A 21,040-nucleotide genomic window follows, 5' to 3' on the forward strand; every position below is an offset into this window, starting at 1 on the left:
ACAGGGTGGTGTAATCTCAGACCATGTAGAGGAGGGCAGCTCTCTAGGAATAATAGAAGAACAAGGGAGAAGGGGCATGGATCCCTGATGAGGTCACACAGGTCTATGAAGAGTTGCCAGATTCGTTTGGCTACTTTCATCAGAGGAAAAAAAAAAATCTAACTTTCTGAATTTCTACAATAGTCCAATCTATATTCTAATGGATATAAACCCCAAATATATAGATACCACCCCTTAAAATTCACAGAGAGCCCACAAAACCAACTGATAACTGAACCATCGGTTTGCCCTTTTCGTATTTCCCCAAAGTTTGGGGGAGAGTGGTAGAAATCCCCATTTCCCAGCAGGTACCATTCAAAGACTTCCAGAGGCATTTAGGCACTAAATAGAGTGAAAATAGTCAAAATAGTTATGTTAATTTTGTACACAAAAGTGCCTTGGAGCAAAGAAAGACTATCCATAATTACTATAGGGAGTTTCTAAAAGAAAAGGTGGTGCTTTCGGTGCAAACCCTATTAGACTCATATTTTAAGCAGCATCACTCTATCTTGCCTATGCAGAAAAATTTATCCACATAACATACATGATACGGCTTTGGTTTTATGTGCCTGCAAAATATTTATAAAAGCATTTATTTGGTTTAGGGGACCTGTTTTGATATTTTCATGATGTGAAAGGAGTTTCTAGTAACTGAAACACAATTTATGCACTGGACACCTATTTCCATACCAACAGCAACCTGATATGAGTTATACTTAAAACCATTTGTCTTGCAACCAAAGTCAAGGAACCCCTTATACTGGGATTCCCTGTATAAAAAAAATTCCTCACTATATGGGCGCCTGGGTGGCTCAGTGGGTTAAAGCCTCTGCCTTTGACTCGGCTCATGATCCCAGAGTCCTGGGATCGAGTCCCACGTTGGGCTCTCTGTTCAGCAGGGGGCCTGCTTCCTCCTCTCTCTCTCTCTCTCTCTACCTGCCTCTCTGCCTATTTGTGATCTCTGTCAAAAATGTTTTTAAAAAAAATTCCTCAGTATAAATACTTGTCAGAGTCACTGGACTGCTAAAGCAATGGAGAAAGATGTAGGTGACTCCAATGCAGGGGCTGTTGTAAGAAACGTATTTTAACTCATCAGTAGGATTTTTCTGCCTTGTAAAGTACTCACTGTGTCTGAGAATCTACAACAGAACTGAAGTCATTTTTGATAAACAGAGCAAGATCAGTGAGTTTGTGTCCCACTGGAAAGCAACACAGGGAGCAGGATTGCTAATGTCAGTATGAAATGATTACAGGAGTTCAAGTTTGAGGATTAAGAATGAATGCAAGTCTCAGTAGGGGTCATGACCAGGAGACAATGAGTATTTGTCAACTGAACAAACCACTACTAGAACAACTTGGATCTCTTTTCTAGGACAACAGGACCGGCAGCTAATTAGCAGAGAACCAAGAGAGCACTACAGAACAGGGCCTACCCTCAAGAAGCTGAAGACCAACTAGGAAAGCAGCTATGTACTAAAGAGTATTACACTCATTTATAGTCCTGTCCCATAATGATGAATCTATCTGAGACTGGAGAGATCCGAGTGGACTAAAGTACTTAAGGAAAGCTTCAGAGAGGCTAAACCCGGATAGCCACCTTGAAGGATGGTATGATTTAGACCGTTGCATGAGGCCATGCCAACCGTGAACACATAAGTAACAGTCTAGCAGCAGAATTCAGCAGGTCCAGGCAGTTAAAGCCTTCCTCTGACACAGGTGCACCTACCCACAGGCATGAACCAGTAACATCACTCAAATAGCTTCCTTACTTTGATTCAGCTATTAGCCAACCATTCTCTCAGGATGCTGGAGCTCTTTACAGACCCAATCGGTGACCAGGTCAATTTGGGAAAGATGAGCTAAAAAAAAATCTTAAAATTTTATTTCCTGCAGGACTTTTCAGGGCTTCTAGCATACTTATGTGCCCTGTGGATCTCTGAGGGGGTGAGAGGACATGCAACATTTCTCAACCTTACCAGCCCAAGAACCCTTTGTAAAGGAACCCCCTTGGTTCACAGAATATGGTGGTGGTACTGAATCCAGCCTGAGAGGGTGGGCTCTGCTGCCAGCCTGGGTTTGAACTCTGGCCAGGTGACAGGTAAGGCACTGAACTTTCCTATTTCCTAAGCCATAAGGTTTCTCATCTATAAAATGTCAGAAGGCTAAATTGAGAATTTAAACACACCTAGCAGAGGGCATAGCAAGAATTCAATAAAATTCCTTATTAGTATTTGATGTTCAATTTTCACACTAGAATTCTGCTCCCACAGTGCTGACCTATTATGTTGCTATATACAAGTTTAAACAAACAGACGGTGTGTGCTTAAAAGAAGATTCAAGGAAAATAAAAAGCCTTATCGCTGCACAGTGACATAGTATAGTCCAACAACACAATGACTAAAAAGAATACACAATGACTAAAAAGAAAGGGCATAATTTTCATCTTTAAATATGAAAATGGAACACAATATTTAAGAAAAATCCAGGAATGGCTGAGTTGAATTTGCAAGAAGAAAACTTGTTTTTCACAATACAGAGACAAAAGGAACAAAATTAAGATTTTATTTATTCATTTGACAGACAGAGATCACAAGCAGACAGAGAGGCAGGCAGAGAGAGGGAGACAAAATTAATAAAATCAAGAAAACAATGTATTTGCCCCACCTCATAATTAACCCGATGGCAGTGACTTGGATTTCTTAATACTTACTAAGCAGAAGTTTAAAAGCTCTGGAATGTTCCACAACCACAACTCAACATTAAGTTGGGGACTAGACTTCTGGGAAAAATAAGGAAGAGAGTGAAAATAAGTAGCTTCAATAGTTGCTCTCCCAGTTTTGTTCTCCCTCAGATCACTTGTTTTACTCCATTTAATGGGTATGTCAGCCAGAGGTACCCAAAATTATTTTAAACAGCAAAACTTGGAGTCAGACCTATTTTTTTTTTTAAAGAGGCAGGTGGGAAAACAATTTTGCACATATGGTGTACACAACAATTTGGAATCTGTAATTCTCAGCACACCAATACCTTTTTTTTTTCTTCCTAAAATCCTCTTCCCTTAAACCATCTCCATGACTAATCAACCAGACACTAAAAGGTGAGTTTACAAGACAATGTAGGTCCTAAAAATAATATATAAAGTAAGATATTTCTAGAGTAAAATAAAAAGGCAACCCACAAAGTCATGTATATGTAATCTAGGTCTACCCTTAAATTTGGACAAGAAATACACCAATTATAATTAGCTTTGAGTAAAATGAATTACAGGGGATTTAGTTTAATTGTTTACTTTTTTAAAAAAATATTTAATTTATTTATTTAACAGAGAGAGAGAGATATCCCAAGTAGGCAGAGAAAAAGGCAGAGAGAAGGAAAGGGAAGCAGGCTCCCCACTGAGCACAGAGCCCAACTCGGGGCTTGATCCCAGGACCCTGAGACCATGACCTGAGCCGAAGGCAGAGGCTTAACCCACTGAGCCACCCAGGTGTCCCTGTTTTTTACTTTTTAATATTTTTTACAATGAATACATATTTATATACAGGAAAAAAGTATATTTTAAAATAGGTTATTTATTTGTAAGAGTGAGATGGCACACATGAGCGGGGACAGAGGCAAAGAGAGAAGAGAGAATCAGAGCCCACCATGGGGCTCAATTCCAGGACCCCAAGACTATGACTAGAGCCAAAATGAAGAGTCAGCCACTTAACTGACTGAGCCACCCAGGCACCCCCCAAAAGAGTATATTTTTAAAGTAAATAAACAATAGCATTTTCCTCTTTCCCTGTTTTAGAACATTGGTTCCTCGAAAAGACATAAATTTTAAGGCAAAAGTCACAGTCTAGGAGAAAGACTTAGCCCCTTTCCATGAATTCATAACAAATTCGTGTAAGTATTTTTATTCTTTTAAGCACTCTTGAAACTATGTACAAATTGTTATACTCATCCAAGAAGGAAGAGAAAGAAGGGGCAACAACAGGTGTAAAACTGCAAGTCAAATGCTTTCCCAGGAGCTCTGGTAACCTCACCCTAAGGCAAACACAGGAACAGTGCCTTGTCTCCTTTACAGAAGAGGGAAAGCAGGCTCAGGGACATCAAGTCACTAGGCCAAGCTCACTGAAGCTAGTAACAGTATTTATAACAGGACTCCAACTCCTGTCAGAGTCCATGTGGACTTTTACTACACAAGGACATCAGCTTTTTTTTTTATCTACCTTGTTCTTGAGGGGCGACATGCCACAAAGTAATTTTAAACATAATAAAATGTCCCCAGGATATTTCGTTATTTAATGGGGATTACTATTCAGTTATCAACCCGATTACTTTAAAAGAAAAAACACGTATGTGGTTTAAATCCCTGTCTTTCCTACTCCCCACTGCCAACACGAATGATTGGTCCAAACCATGACCTTGTACTGTACAAGGCTCCTCCTCCTTTTAGGCAGCACACCTTCCTTCCTCCCACACCTTCAAGCTCAAACTCCCTACCCTTCCTAGTAAGGAGTACTGTAATCAACTTGCATGTACCTTCTCTAGGAATCTTGATTAATTATGGACTTAGGCACAGGCGTAGGTTTTCCAAAATCTCAATGAGACAGTGACAAAAAAACACCACTAAAATATCAGATTATTCCAAACCATGAGGGTGCTGAATCTCTCAAACCTAAACAGAGTTTCTGCCTCTTACTTGACTAGCAGGCAATTTACAGAACAACAAAAACTATTACAGTTCACAAAACAGCAAAATCAAAGATGGACAGGCTCTAAGGCTCACTCAAGGAAATAAACTTTCCCAGGCAGCAGATATGACCTCTACTACTTCCTGATATCTGGCCTACAGGATGAAATTCTACATTGTGTATTCCTGAGCTCTAGCATGTGCTAAATATCTGTGCATTTTAATTCATTACACTGAGACAGGAAGCTCTGAAGTAATTTATAAAATCATACAAATGTAGTATTCGTAGAAGATCAAGGAATTCTCTCAGTGAAGAAACTGTAGTAATCCAAATCCCAGAGGACATTAGCTAACCCTCCCCAAAAGGAATTTTTTCCATTTTTCTTTTTGAGACTTACTCATCTTCACTCTTAGCAATAAATTAAGCATATAAGAGACACTATTCTTTCAAGATTCCAGGTGCGACTAAGTGTACCACTCTCTAAATGTATTTCATGAAGACATGCTTTCACAGAACAGGAAAGAGAATTCAGCCAATCTGCGTCTTTTCTGGGCAAGGCAAAGGTGATTTCCAAACGATGATGAGCAGACTGAAACACAGCAAATTTCTCATGCTTTCTGCTTCACCATAAACTAGCTAAAACACGACAGTTTGGGTTATGTTTATTGTTTTACTTTTTTGAGTGTCAGCCATCTATTAAAACTGTCTTTAAGTGTTTTTATTTAAGATATCCCAAGAGTACAACTATGAATATCAGGACTGGCCCATGAATTTAGGAAACAAGTAAATCAAATCTGTATCTAAATGGAAGATACTAGAAATAAACAGGAACCTGACTTCATAAGGCATTGCATATTTTCTGATTTATTTTTTTAACCATTAAACTCTGACAAATGAACCAGTGTCTATAGTCACCTGACAAGAGATGGAAGGAATGGAAAGGAGGTGGAAACTTCAACTTTAGAACAGTAGCATTTCAAAATCTCAACATCACTATCCTAAATCTTTTTCCCAAAAACATTATCAGGAAAATGTTCCACACAGTATTTTAAGTTTGATTTGATTTTCATCACTGCATATAGGAGGCAATTTTAAATTAGGCCCATGCCAACCAAGGAAAATCTGCAGTCTCTGACAGAAAGCAATCTCCTGCAAGAAAACCAAAACTCTAATTTTTCTTCCATTCCTAGTCTGTATTCACAGGATGTAACAGCTTCTTAGAGCATTTTCTTAAAGTGAGACGTATAAGAGGAGTTGTGGGTAGGGGTGTATAGAGATTTACAGAAAGAGTACAAAGTTCTTTTTTAAAAAGTTCGTTTTATCTCTATTTTAGCAATGAAATATTTTTTTCATTAGTGCTGATTCACCACAAGAATTACAGATATGATAAAGGACTATGAAGGTTTAGTTGTCTTTAATGAAAAACAATGGGGGTATATTCAGAAAATGCAACCTCTGTGTTAGAAAGTTAGGAGCAAGCTGCTGGCTTCATCATTCGGAGACAATGCACTGCGTGCCCAAACGGCAGGCTCGGTTTTTCCAGTTAGCTTGAGGTCAATAAACTATGTGGCTACCTTTCTAAACTTGAAGGAATCATTCTCACATTTAGCACCCACTGGGACCCAAAGAAACTGACCAACTGCTCAACAAATGTCTCACAATCAACAAAAGAAATCCCAAGAGAGGAAAAAAACAGATTTCAGTGTTCTTCATGATTTGAAAAAAATAGTAGGAATGTTATCATTCATTAGAAAGCACAAAACATATATATATATATATATATATACACACACACACACATATATATAATACACATATACATATGTACACACACACATATATATGTATATATATATTGCCTTTACTATTACTGTAAGTTTCTGATATTTTATACTAAAAATCTATTCCTTAATTTCCACTTACGATTTCCTTTAACTCTTTCATTTCATCAGCCCTTCTGAGCCATAAATCATTGCACAAAACATACTTGCTTTTGAACACGAGCACCTGTTTAAGCTAGAGAAGTAGAGGCAAATGAGTCCACATTTCAAGCCATTCACTTAATCTTCCGGAAGTGATTTTTTTGCCAAGGTGTAATAATGATTTTAACATTTACTTTTCTCTTTGTGTTACCAGTTAATGGAGCAGAGGTCAAGGAGGATACCTGCCTCTTATGAAATGTGGCTGTACCACAGTGAAACTATTTATTAGATTCTCTGTCTGAGATTTTCTTCAGGTTAGTCACAGGAATAGGCTGCTCGAGCAAAACGCCTCCTGCCGTGCTAATTCATGGAAAGTGAAATGAAGTCCCGGTTCATTGAAACCTTCCTCAGACGTCAAAGAGGACGCTGAAAAAAAAATAATCTGAGAATATCCATGTAGTACAGATGTATTTTGACCATACTGCAGATACCAGTTCTTTTCTTAAACTAAGAGAAGAGCAGGACCTGGGAAGAGGTGCGGTGTTCGGGGCTCTACTACCTTCGCAGGTTTGACAGCACTCTTCAAAATTTTCAGTTAACAACTGTGATCACATGCACGCTACATTTATTTTAAAATAGAAGTTATATGTGCCAGGGTTTGCAGCCTAAATGTTAACCATGGAAAAAAGAATAAGAGTTCTAATTTCATACAGAAAATGTATTTCTTTGAAATACCAAGGCATTTGGAAATCACCGTATTGAGCACATTTTTAGAAGAGAGAATTTCTGAGAACTATTTGCTAGAAGTATTTTTCTCTTCGCCACCCACCAGGATCTCCCTGAACTGTATAAGCAAATTTATTTTAATTGACCATCACAATGCAACACTCTCCTCCAACCTTCTTTTACAAACAGCGGACTTCAAATTTCCTAAGGCCATCACACAGAGAGCAGCAGTAAATGAAACCACATGCCTATATTCCTGCCTTCCACCAATCCTTTGCTTAAATGTTAAAATGTAATTATATATTTTAAATAATCAAAATTTCCAATTTTGACGGTGATCTTTTAGCTTAAACTAAGCACTCAACAATAGGAGAAAAATCTGCATGTGCGAAGTAGAAGGATTTCAGTCATTTCCATTCCATTACTCTTAAAAGCACTTTGTAGTCATTTATTCCGTACCATAATTGGGAGCTTATTTGCCAAAAATCTAATGGATTTTTTATTCATTTTAAATCACCCTGGCAAGAGTTAGCAGACTTTTGAACAGGAGGTTTTAAATGCTTTCTTTCAAAAGAAAAGATGTAAAACCCTGCAAACAGATTGTAAAGGTAACAAATACTGACTTCCATGAAAGACACCTCACTGTATTAGAGATTAAAAGACTAATCTTGTTGGATTAAATTTTAAGAAGCATAATGATTAAATTGTCTAATAAGAATTACAAAACAAAATATTCAATTGCCAGAAGAAATATTGGGGGAAGAGGTTTGGATATAAGTCCTCCCAAGTAAGCATAATTGAAACCTATAGCTAATAAGTCAACTATTTCAGAAAATATCTTAAGACAGGTTTTAAATTGGCTATTTAAAGTGAATCGTTGATTTCATAGGTACATGAGCTGTTGACCAAAAACTCCAGTTGGTATAATATACTGTATGGCAAATTTTTCTACGTATGTCTCATAGCTGCATTTAACAATCAACAAATAAAAATTTAATTGATTTAACCCTATTAGATGTTTCCTGAGTCATTTTTGAAATGTTTATACAATTGACTAATAAACTACATATCTCAACAGAAATGGGAGTCTACATTTCCTGCTACTTCCCAGTTTTCTGTATCTGAACATCTTTTTCTCTTATCTATTATATCTGTCTTTGATCTAAGTCTGGCAAAACTAAACTTACATGACTCACTTCAGTATACTGATCATTTTTGGTTTTTTTCCAGGGTTTTAAGGGAACTATTTTTCCAATAACAGATGTTAAAAAAATGCACATAAAATATTTACTTTAAAATTCAACAGGATAAAATTATTAAAATGCAGAAATGTGACAAATAAAGAACCCTTAGAGCACTTCAAATATCATGACGTAAGGACTATTTTTTATAATATAAATTGCACCCTATTCTATTTTTTTCTCTTTAGCGTTTCTAGAGAATTAAAGAAATTCTCAGAAGCATAAAAATTATATTGAAATTACGATATTACTTCAACAAGTGTTAGTTCTTAAAATTCTATAAAACTGTGCAAAAGTGTCTCTTATACTCCACTGTGAACCTGAGCCTACTGTCTCACTTCAATAGCTAGCCTCAATGGCTTGGTTTGAAATCAAGGGTTCCAGCTGGAGGAGTTAGGCATTCACACAGTTGTAAAAGCTATTTGCAAACCTTGCTCACATCAAAGAGTATCGTATCACAGTGTGTGTGTGTGTGTGTGTGTGTGTGTAGTGTTTCTATTAAAAGGAAAATCAAGAGTCAAGGATAATTACAGACAGTCTAAAAAACAAATGCTGGCACACCCACCTTCTTGTAAGAGTGATTAAAAAAAAAAAAGCGTTTGCAATTTCTCAGCTAATGTCTATTTAAGACTTACTCTTATTTTATATAAATTCAATTAACTAACATAGTATATTATTAGTTTCAAAGGCAGAGTTCAGTGATTCATGAGTTGTATAGAACACCCTGTGCTCTTAACTCTTCAACACAATTCTTACAAGGTGTACCCATTACCACTGAATATGCAGTAGCTTTCGAAGTACTTCAATACTGAAGTGCTAACACATATAGCAAAATATTTTATAAAGTACAAATGCTAAAATTACATTTAAGCCAGATAATCATTAAGCATGTAAGTTTACTATTAAAAAAAAAAAAAGTAGCATACCTCTTGAGGCCCAGATGTATTCTTAAACCCAGGGACTCAATAAGAGATTAAAGATTAAAAAATGATTAGGTCATTTATTTTATTCTCATACAGAACTGCTCCCACAAGTATGTGATTTAATTTTAATCCATCCAGTTTAAAATATTCTTGGTAATAACAAATTCCAATTGCTTTGCTTGGAAGCCTATTAGCAGACTAGTTGGTATTGATATTATACAGCAGTTAATTGTACCTTCTAGATTTGGGAAACCAGGCTGCTCTGTAGCAGTTCTATAAACCTAATTAGATAATGCAAAGTTAATTTTTTTCCTCAAGTTTCAGAGTACCAGTTCCTATATTCAGTGAACCAAATCAGGTCTCCCGGTTGGCATGTTTAAATGTTTCTTAGGAGTAACGCTTTAAAATGCTACCAAGCCCAGAAGGGAATTTATAATGGAGCAGAAATGAGAACATTTCTCATTTTGAAATATTCAGGACTCTTAGTAAAAGGAAGCACCGGAAGGTAGTCCTTCCCTCTCCCAAACAGACTTAAGGCCTGGAAAACTGCAGTTCACACTGCCTCAGCATTGCTTTCAGGATCCCAGGACTGAACTAGAATGAAACAGTGGACCCCACTGTCAAAAAACCAACATCACCTGAAATGCTGAGCAGACATTTTTGCTACTCTGGTTCTTCCTGTAATTACACGTCAGGCAAATTAATGTGCTAAAAACTAAAAACTGCCTAATATTCTGCGGATAAAGTTTCTTTTCCAACTTCAAATATTAAAATGTTCTGGTCACAGCTTCTTAGAAGTTATTGGATTTCAGACCAAGAGAGCACAAAAGAATGCCTGCCATGAATTCTAATTGTTTTAACAGAACGTATGTATAGCATATGAAGTATATATTACTACACCCACATGATTACAGTTTAGCTTAAAATGTACAGATGCGTCTATATACGCACATGGGGAGAGGATGCAGAGAGGGGCCTAATTAAGGCGGAGCAGATAGAATCCGACATGGGTTAAGTTCCCCTTTGATAGTTAAGTTCTCTAAAACCCTTCCTCTTCTTGTATCTTTCATCTTGTGAAGGTGATTATTCACCACTTGAACTTCTTTTTCTTCTAGCTGGTTCCGCTGGGTCATCCCACTTACAGGGATGCCAATGAAGATGCCACTGTGTCCCTCCCAGGACCAAGGTGCTATGGGTTCATCTACCAGGCCGGTAAGCCAGCTTCTGCAGCCACTTTCCAGATCCCTAATGGTGATCAACTCTTGCTCCAATGCTGGAACATCCAATACTGCTGGTGGCCCTGCCCTTAAATTATCTTTGCCCATGTTTTCTACAGGGCAATAGGCTCCACATCTTCTCCTTCTGCCTATGCTCCTTTCATCTCTCCCCGGCCCGGCACCTGAAAGGAGGCAATTTCCGGGTTTCGGTTTTCCTACCCACACTTTCCTCCTCTATCCATACAGAGTTCCTTCGTTTACCAAGCCAGTCCTCAAGCTTCAGACGTATTCCTGCCAATGATCTGCATACTTTGCATCCAGTACTGATCTGGTTATGAGCTCCACCTACCCAGTAGACACGGTCTATAAAATGTGACATCCCCCCCCCCCGCCACTAAAAAAAAAATCTACATGCCCAAACCAAGCCAATGTTTTGTTTTACAGCCCCCAAATCTCCCCATCCCCCAGACCAGCACTTCTCAAAGTAGGATCCCTAGACCAGCAACCTGGGAACCAGTTATAAATGCCAATTCTCTGCCCCACCTCAGACCCACTGAATCAGAGATTCAAGGCATGAGGCTGGAGTACTTTGTTCTAACACACCCTCTAGGTGACTGTGAGGCCTACTGAGGTTTGAGAACCTCAGCTTTAAACAGTTCTGTTCCTTCTAAGGCATCAGCATCCTCCCCTTTCAGTTCCATCTAGAGGGTTCCTCAACCTACACTCCACACCAGCTAATTCTACTTTCACAATTTCACTCTCCTCATATTCACGGTCTTGGTCCTCCTAGCTTTTGGGCCTTGTCATATCCTAGGAGGCATTTCTCTCCTCACTGAAATCCAGCCTGCACTGTTTCCAGATTATTCCTGATAGCCCAGCTCTGGCCATTCATAGTATTCAATCTTTCAGGGCTCAGACTCTGTCTTTCTAGGGTTTGCTCTCCCCATCTTCCACTCCCCAATCCCATCTTCCAGCCATGAAGTCCCCGGCATTTGCTGTAATCTTTCATGACTTTGCACATACTGCTCTTCTGTCCTCACACACCTGTCCCTCCAATACATGTTTTCTAAAGTGCTCTTGACGGCACCCAGGCCTTATAGACTAGATGCTGCCTTCTCTGTCCCACAGGACCCAGTAGACTTAGCTAATACAGTTCTTGCCTCACACTACAACAGGTCGTCAAAAAAAAAAAAAAAAAAAAAAAGTCATTACTCATTTTATCTTGGACCCTACATAGACGACTATACAATTTATCATCCAAAGCAGGGCCCCGTTTATATCTGCAAGCTTATCAAGTACTATATTCCCTCCAAACTCACCAGGCTCTAGTCATCCTGGCCCTCTATTTCTCAAACATTATAGCCTTTCATTCCAACATCAGGGGCTTTGCACTTTCTGTTCCCTCTGCCTGGAACATTTATCCTTCAGAATTGCATTACAGGGTTATACTCATTCTTTGGGTCTCAGCTCAACCACCCGCCCTCTGAACTTCCCTGCATGGTCCCCACTGCCCCTTTCTCCTTCATGTTACTCTGTACTGTCTTCAGTGTTATTTGAAATTACTGCTCTATTGTCTCTATGTTCCTTTCAATGTAGCCCGCTTGAGCACACCTACTTGTTAAAATCTGTAGTGTTTGGTCAGAGCCAAGCTCAAGTCCAAATACAGGAGACAATTCTGGCTCTACCACTTACTATAAGTAAATGACCTCAGGTAAAGAGTTCACCTCATCTATAAAGTGACAATTACATCAGACCTGCATTACAGGGTTGTTGTTACCATTAAACAACATGATACATATAGAATGCTTTCGTGGCAAAGAAGAGTCAAGGTATTTTATCTCTTGCATGTTATCTGTTATCATCGCTATTATTATTTACTGCTCTAGAGCATCTCCAATGCCTACAGCAATGGATGGTACTCAGTAGACACTCAATAAATATTTGAAATACTTGAGCAAATTACTGAATCAAGAGTTGACGATTAATGGATGTCACCACTCCCTCAACTCTATTTCAGAAGCTTCCAAAAATCTTCTCTAAGTGCTGACTTAATAAAACCCCAACCCAGTTCCTTGGCCTACCATTTAATTCCCTTCAAATTGTGGCCCAAGCTTACTTTCTCACTCTTAATTTCCAACACTTTGTTCTAGTAAAAAAAAGACTTTTTCTGGTCTCACCTTATTCTGTCAGTGTAGACTGTTCTTCCTTGCATCCCTCCCGGATCCCACGGACACTCCAGGTTTAGCCAAATGTCATGCTCTTGCCTCTGAACATCCACCTCCTACAGCTGTGCAAGAACCTCCTTTTTAGGGGTGCTTGGGGGGCTCCATCAGTTAAACATCTGCCTTTGGCTCAGGTCATGATTTCAGGATCCCAGGATAGAGCCCCTCATCCGGCTCCCTGCTTAGAGGGAAGCCTGCCCCTCCCTCTGCCCCTGCTGGTGCTCTCTGATGTAATTAAATGAAATCTAAACAAACAAACAACAAAAAAAAAAAAAAAAAAAACCTCCTTTTTACTACCGTTCCTATTGCCACAGATCATCTCACTTACAGAAGGAGCTCCAAGTCTGTGTCCTTGCCATCTCTGCATCTCCAGTACCCAGCCCAGTGTCTTGTGGAAAGCAAGCCTCGATATGTTAGTTGGAGCAAATGGAAGGTTGGAGGTTCCATATAAAAAGGGAGGTATTATAAAAAGGGCCAGCTTTATATATCAAAGAAATCTGCAATATGGACACAACACCTACTGTGCAGTTGTTAGGTTAAAACCTGAGTTACACATTTATTATGTCAACAGTTTTTATCTCTTTCACTGTCTAGTACAGCATCTCCAATGCCTAGAGCCACGGATAGAATAGTAGTAAACACTCATCTGACACCTGTTGAGTAAACAATTCACGCCTTTTTTTTCCTTTTTAAAGATTTTATTTATTTTTGACAGAGAGAGACACAGCAAGAAAAGGAATCAAGCTCGGGGAGTGGGAGAGGGAGAACAGGCTTTCTATTAGCAGGGAGCCCGATGCAGGCCTCAATCCGAGGACTCTGGGATCATGACCTGAACCAAAGGCAGACGCTTAACGACTGAACCACCCAGGCGCCCAATGATTCATGCTTTTAATAAAAATGCATCTCCAAATTCTTACAAAGAATTCTGTTCACATTGTGAAGGCATAGCTCACCCTCTCACCCCTTTCCCTCTTCCACCATGCAAAACCCAACCAGAAAATCACTCCTCTCATAGACTCAAGTTATGTCCATTTTACTCTAGAGATTATAAATTCTTAATTTAAATACTTCTCCTTCTGTCAGATTGTACATTCATTCTTCAGGGATGAAAATTAGAATTCAAAACACGAGCAAAGACAATGATCTAGGTTGAAGTCAGATAATCACAATCATTTTCCTACATTCAAGAGCCACTCAAATCTTGCTGACCAACTCTTTTTTTAGAACTCTGAAGTTAGAATTTACAAATATTCTGTTTACAAATGGTCCATACTCAGAATTCTGATTTTCATTCATGTTGCATTATTTTCTCTCTCCTTCTGTCTCCAATTTAGGACTGATTGATCTAATGCAGCTTATACTAAAACCAAATTGTTGCAGCCCACACCTTATCTCCTATTCCATGCAGCCAGCCTCGATCACAAAATAGTTATCCAAATTCAACCTGCTCTTGAACAGTTTTCGTTCCTTCCTTATGAATAACTGTGCACTCCCTGAATGGCTATTCTCCACCTTCTCCACCTATGGATTTGGCTCTTGACAAAACATTCTGTGACAGCTCTCAGTGTTTCCTTATTACTACTTGGATTAAGGAAGAAAGGAATGAACCCCATGCCCTGTGAGTATTGCATCTCTTCAACTAGGATGAGATCCCTTTAAAGCAGGGACTTCTACTTGAGGTATTCTTGGTACTCTACAATGGGGTCTTCCTGGGAGGGACGTGAAGAGGCATGGTTGTAACAAGTTTGATGCCTTTGACCTTTGACCACTGGGTGGGCAACACTTCTGCAAAATCCACAGATTTTGAATTCTTAGGAATGTTTGCATTTCTGGGGTGTCCAGACCTAAGGGGGCGACATGAATGAATGCCTCAGCACCCTGGTAGATGGAGGAGATAGTCCATGAGCTACTCCAAGAAACCTAAATCCTGCCTTCAAAGGACTCAGTCAGTGGCTTACAGTGAAATGAGAAAGCTTCTGATTATCTCCCCCCAAGAAAGCACATGAACGTACAAGTCTGCATTAATTTCAGGAGGTCTGTAACGCCCAGAGTTCATAGACATGGGAGTTTTTCATTACAGGCGTGAGGGAGGACAGCAATACATAATGAAAACAAGTCCCAAGGCATTTCAACCGGGGAAGTGAGACCACAGTGACCACTTAAGACACTAAGCTTTTGATAAGTGATAGCTCTATTCCTAGTATCAATGGAGCTTCCATTTGAAATAAAGTCTTAAGGTCAAGGGCAAAGTCTTTCAGGTTGCAATCAGCCATCACAGAGATAAAAGGGTTTGGTAAGGTGGAATTTGACTGTGACAGAGTAATAATTCACTCACTCAGCCTCATTTAAGCAATATTCCTTTCAACTTGGGTCTTAGCTTATCACTTAAAACCTCTGCCTAGGACCGATTCCTGAGTGAGCCCTGCTATGTATGCTCTAAACCTAAGTGGCAGTAATGGCTTGACTAAGGTAGTATCTGCACATACAAAGAATCATCCATTTACCAGCAACTTCTCATCAGTACTGGATTAGCTATAATAAAACCACGGAAGACCTCAACATTTCCATTACAAACCTTTATTGTCAGGAGCTTATGGTTCAATTTTAAATTCAGGGCTAGGGGTGCCTGGGTGGCTCGGTTGTTAAGTGTCTGCCTTTGGCTCAATTCATGATCTCAGGGTCGGGGATAGGGCTCCCACATCTGGCTCCCTGCTCAGTGGGGAGCCTGCTTCTCCCTCTCCTGCTCCCCCTTCTCCTGTTTCCTCTGTCTCTCTCTAAGAAATAAAATCTTTAAAAAATTTAAAAATTTAAAAAACTCAAGGCTGAAACTTGGAATGTATGGTTTGGAAGATACTATATTTAATTAAAGGAAATTTCTGCACTTCACAAGTACTGAACAGATGGTCTTAATAAATGCTGACCTCAAAATATCCAGAGGACAAAGCCTAAAAAAGTAAACCTTCCCATAAGCATAAAATAGAACAGAAAATGTATGTTTGTCTTCAGAACTTTCAGTGTGACAAATAATCTATCAGCCTAAACCTCCTGACACCTTCTCTACACCCACATCCAATCACTAGTTGTGATACCATTGCATCTTTAATAGCCCTTGAATCAATTCTTTACTTCTATTGTTACCCTGCAACATCATGTCCCACCCGAACCATTATAATCTCCAACAGGACTCCTACATTCTGCTCTTGCTCTAAATTAATTCATACCTCCTGCAGGCAATCAGAATCCTTCCAAAAGACAAATCTAATCAACAAATCTAATCAAGTCCCCCCTCCCCCTCTTAAAAATCCTTCCATGGCTTCTGCTGTTCTAAAGACCTCATCTTTAGCCTAGTCTACAAACATTTACATCCTCATTCTACCTCTCCTCTCATTCTTCCTGTTCTAATTATATTAGTCTTCTTCTAATTCCTCAGTTCACCATACTACCTCCTACCTCAGGCCCTTTGCACATACTTCTCCCTCTCAGGAGTGCCTTCCCCCCACATCCGTATCAACTATCTGTATTCAGATCTTCAGATTTCAACTCACTATGTCATTTCTTCAGGGGCTTTTATGACCAAATTTCTGTTCCCTTATCCTTTTTTCAAAGCATGTAGCATAATTTTTATTTGCAGATTTGTGGAGTTTTGATTAAAGTGGGGTGCTTTTTTCCTCACAAAGCTGTAAGATCCAGGGTTAGTGGTAAGGAGTACTTCCTCGATAACTAGCATTAGTATATAGTAGGCACTCAAAAATGTTTATTTATTAAATCCCATCATATACAACAGAGTACAATTTGAACGGTAAGATCATCTTTCACATCATTTACCTAAGAAAAACAGTGAGAGGCCCTGAAAGAGGAAGGAGATAAGAAATGTTTCTCATCTTGACCATGGGTATTATGTTTTGTAATAGTGACCTCCACAGCTGGGCAGATATAAAGAAGTAGTCCAGGTTTTTAAAAACAAAACAAACAAACAAAAAGAAAACAAAAAACGAGGTTGCTACAGACTTTATTGCCTGGCAGGCACACTGAAAGTGCAAGACAAACAATGGCACAGGGTGGAACCACATGTACAAGCTTGCCAGAGTAGAGGCAGAACCTTTATTTGGTAGATTGTTCTAGCCTATTTCAAGACATTTACAGGGATTTAGAGAGATCCAAAAAAAAAAAAAAGACTACAGGTGGATCAGCATTAAAGAAAAGGCAGGTGCATCACAGTGTGGGGAGGTGGCTACTATGATAAAGGAAAAGAACTAAAGGCATAAGGGAAATTCAGGAGTCAGAATTTATGTGCTGATCAGAACCTTCCCTAAAGGAAATGTTCTTCTAGTGCCAGATCTCAGAAGTGCTCAGACTAGTTTTTAATAAAAGGAGGCAAAAGTCCTCTATTTATGCTCGTAATGATTCACAAGCTATGCCTTAAATTGCAGTTAACAACTGCCTATATTTTGTTTTCCTGATACAGATGGATTCTTTTCAGTGTTAATTTACATTTAAAAGTCTTAAAAAGCTAGCTTCTGTCTTTGACAAATGATATCAATGACCGTGAACCCAGTGACAAACTATCAAATAAGCTGAACCAAAAATCAAGATATCACCTGCTATTGAATGACTAGTCTTGTGGCTGGGTAGTTATTATAGAACCACTTTAATAAAGACTTATTACAAAAGAGATGGGTATTGGTGTGGATGTTCCATCACCTCTTTAAAAGACTTGTCATGTGAACTACAGGACATTCTGAATATGGTTAGTTTTGTCAGACTCTCTTCAGTTTCTCTCCCAGAAAATGGGGTTTTAACATTCCTAGCTCTCTGGGAAAGGCCATTTAATGACTTAAACACTCTCGATTGCGATATTCAGTTATCCTCTGTCAATCATTTTGAAAGCAAAAATCATAAAGAGGTCACCAGATCTGAGAGGCTTAGAATCACAAACACACTAAAAGGAAAACTTGGGACTTTTTATTATTAGTACTCAGATAACTTAGATGGGAACCCACCCCAGATATTATAAAGAAATTCCACTTCAGTCGAGACTTCAAATACTAAAACGTAAGAGTAATCTAATTTAACCATATAGACGGCAAATGCTAAGGAAATCTCTTCCTAGGATTCTCATTCTTAAAAGGAAGCCTAGTCATTCAACCTCCTGATGCTAAGTTAAGGCTAAGGAAAGTTAATAAAGGAGATCACACAGACGCAGTGTGGGTAATATTTACAAAAGGCACTTTACTGGAGAGCCTAACTCCTCCCAAGGCCCCTGGGCCACTCCGTGGCCCTGAACTCCTCACGCCCTCCGTCACCCTCAAGGGCAGAGGGCCCAGCGGGCTACCCTGGGCTCCTGGATGAGGAAGAAGAGGGGTGCGGCGGCTCATTTTCGGGGGGAGCGGAATCCGGGCGGGGGGGTTGGGAGAAGCCGGTATGCAGCCAACCAACTGGGTCAGCGAAGCTGCAGTCGCGGCGGCCCCCTCCCGGCGCGGCTCACGGTAACTAACGTTCCGAGGCGCCTGACTAAACCCTCAAAGGCAAGGGAGTGTCAAAGCTAACACTCGCGCCTTGGGCGGCAGACAAATGCGTCCCAGCGGAGGCGCGGGGAGCTCCGCTCCGCGGCGCCCCTCGGCGTCGGGCTGGGCGAGTCGGCGGCCAAAACCAAGCGGCGGGGCGCCGGTACAAGTTAGTTTTCCGGCCCGAACAGCCCTGCCACAGTCGGGTTAGAGGAACCGGCCCCACATCCCCTCGGACAGAGCCGCCGGGAGCAGGCGGGCGGACGAGCGAGCGACGCGGCTGTAGAAAAAAGGACTTCCCCCGCGCTGTGCGGACTGCGGCCGAGGGGCTTGCGAGCCGGGCGGGGACGCCCCTCCGCCACCTCGGGTCAACCGCCCCTCCCCTCACTCGGGAAGGGAGGAAGGGCCGGTCCAGGGCGAGGCCGCGGCCGCACATCGCACCCGGTCTCCCGGCCCCCAGAGCTGGGGTGGGCGGGGGGTGGAGGGGGCAGGGAGGCGGCGCTCTCCGTACGAGCCGGAGGCGGGGCGCCATCTCCCTCCCACTCCCGGCAGGCAGGCGGGCAGGGGGAGCCGGGGGCTGCGAGCATCCCCGGACGGGTGGTGGCGGGAGGGAAGGCTGCACCGAGGGGCCTGGTCCCGAACGGCGGTGATGGCAGCGGCAGCATCTCGCCTCCTTCAGGCCTGCACGCGCCACAGGCCGCAGCCTGGACCAACCCCGCGGCCCCCGGCCGCCACCGCGGCGGTCCCGGCACGGAGGACTCGGGGGGCTGGGCGGCCGCGGCCCCGGTTCTCCTCCCGCTCCGCCCCGCAGTCCCGGCGTGGAGCGCGGCCGCCGGCAGCGGCGGCGCCCCAGGAGGGGGAGCGCGGGAGGAAGGGGAGGCGAGGGGGCGGGCCGGTGGCTGGTGGCCGGGACCGGGTGCTCGGGGCTCGGCGCCCCCGATCGGCCCGCGCTCCGCCAGCACCACCTGCGGAGCTGCGGCGCAACGCCGCGCCCCGACCCCGCCGCCCCTTCTCCCGCCACGCGCGCGCGCAAACAAAACAAGTTGCAGGTCGCAGCCGCCGGAGGGGGCGGGCGGGTCACTCACCCTCCTCTTGCTCAGCGGGCTTGGGTCGTCCGGCCGCGGGGACAGGGAAGACCAGAGGACTACTAGCCCCAGGAAGCTTCCCACCACCAGTAAACTGCGTAAGATGAACCCAATCTTCAGCCTCATCTTCCTCCGGCGGCGAGAGACACAGAGCCCGGCGCAGCCGCCGCCACAGCTCTCCCCTCCCTCCTTCCCCCTCCTCCGGCTCTCCACCTCCTCCCTCCCCCACCCCTACCGCTTCGGCTGCCGCCCTCTTCGCCGCCTGCCCTTTCGAGCTCCAGATCCGGAACTCCCCTTGGCTCTACCTTCCCCCGGGCTCTTCCCTCCGCCCCCCTCCCCGCGGCTGGTCGGCTCGGACTGCGCTCCGCCGCTGCGCCCCCACCCCCCCGTCGGCCTCCGCAGAGCTCCAACCGACCCGTGTGCCTCGCTCTTCCAAGCTTCCTCTCCTGTCTCCCTACCCTCTTCCCAACCCGCAGCCCTCTTCTTCTCTCCCCACTATGTCCAAGAATCCTCTTGGCAATTCCCTGTTACCTTGTAACTAACTTACACTTTCCCCGGGTCTGGTCCTTACCCTTTGCCCCACTGCTCAGCTCTGAAAGCTTCCAGATTCCCAAACTTTTGTTTTAATTATGGGCCATAACTCTGTCCTTAACGCCCGTACCCTCCGGGATCCCCCGGCCCGCCGCCCCCCTCCCCGCGGACCTGGAACGGTTCCTAGCTGCCCCTCCCTTTCTTACTCCCACTACCCGGAGCCCCCAGCCGCAAGGCTTGCAGGAAGCAAACCAGGAAGTCAGGGCTACCGCTGCCGCAGCAGCAGCTCCACGTGGCTGATTTATAGCTGGGAGGATTTTTTCTTATTGATTGTTCTTGCTTTTTCACACGGCTCCATAAGGAGGTGAATTTGTAACTGAAGGGCCCAGGTGTGATGGGCACGTATCACTGACTGGAGGGGTTCACCTGCAAAGCCAATATTCACTTTCTCTGGAGCTAATTAGAAGAATGCTTGTCTCGTGCTAATAATATCAACCTTGTTCAGGAGCTGTTTCTATTTGGAGGACCGAGGACTGGGGATTTATTAAACAATGCTCTACCTTCATTGCCTCCCTCAGACCTGATTTTTACCACTTGATGGACGTTCCTTGATTTCTGTTTTTCAACCCTTTTCTGCCTCTGAGACCTAAATTATACATGAAAGGTTATCGACAAACGTGTACCAAATACTTCACCCTGAGGGAGTAATTTTAGTCCATATCTCCCAACAAAGATGACAGTCACTTTATTGCCAAGCCTATGTGATTACGTTATCAGTGGACCATATCTTAAACTGCCTAATTTAAGTTAAACAGAATGTTTAGTATCTTATCCTAATATTTAGGATGGTGAAAGTTCATCCTTTTTCCTAATGCCTCATATCTAAAATGACTTTTAAAAAAGTAAAAACTGTTTATTTAAATTTTTAAAAAATGAAATAAGGAATTTGAATCA

General features: G+C 42.1%; 1 protein-coding gene across 2 annotated transcripts in view; it reads right to left on the reverse strand.

The window, feature by feature from the left end:
* Nucleotides 1–19,732, reverse strand: part of GALNT7 (polypeptide N-acetylgalactosaminyltransferase 7) — a 142,450-nt gene extending 122,718 nt beyond the window's left edge. For both annotated transcript variants that reach the window (XM_044225093.1, XM_044225094.1), the window contains exon 1: nucleotides 19,556–19,732. In XM_044225093.1, coding sequence (XP_044081028.1) covers nucleotides 19,556–19,681 — 126 coding nt within the window. In that variant the 5' untranslated portion in view covers nucleotides 19,682–19,732. The remainder of the gene's footprint in view (nucleotides 1–19,555) is intronic.
* Between the last annotated feature and the right edge of the window lie 1,308 nt (nucleotides 19,733–21,040).

This window comes from Neovison vison, chromosome 11 (assembly GCF_020171115.1).
Source record: "Neovison vison isolate M4711 chromosome 11, ASM_NN_V1, whole genome shotgun sequence".
Lineage (NCBI taxonomy): Eukaryota > Metazoa > Chordata > Mammalia > Carnivora > Mustelidae > Neogale > Neogale vison.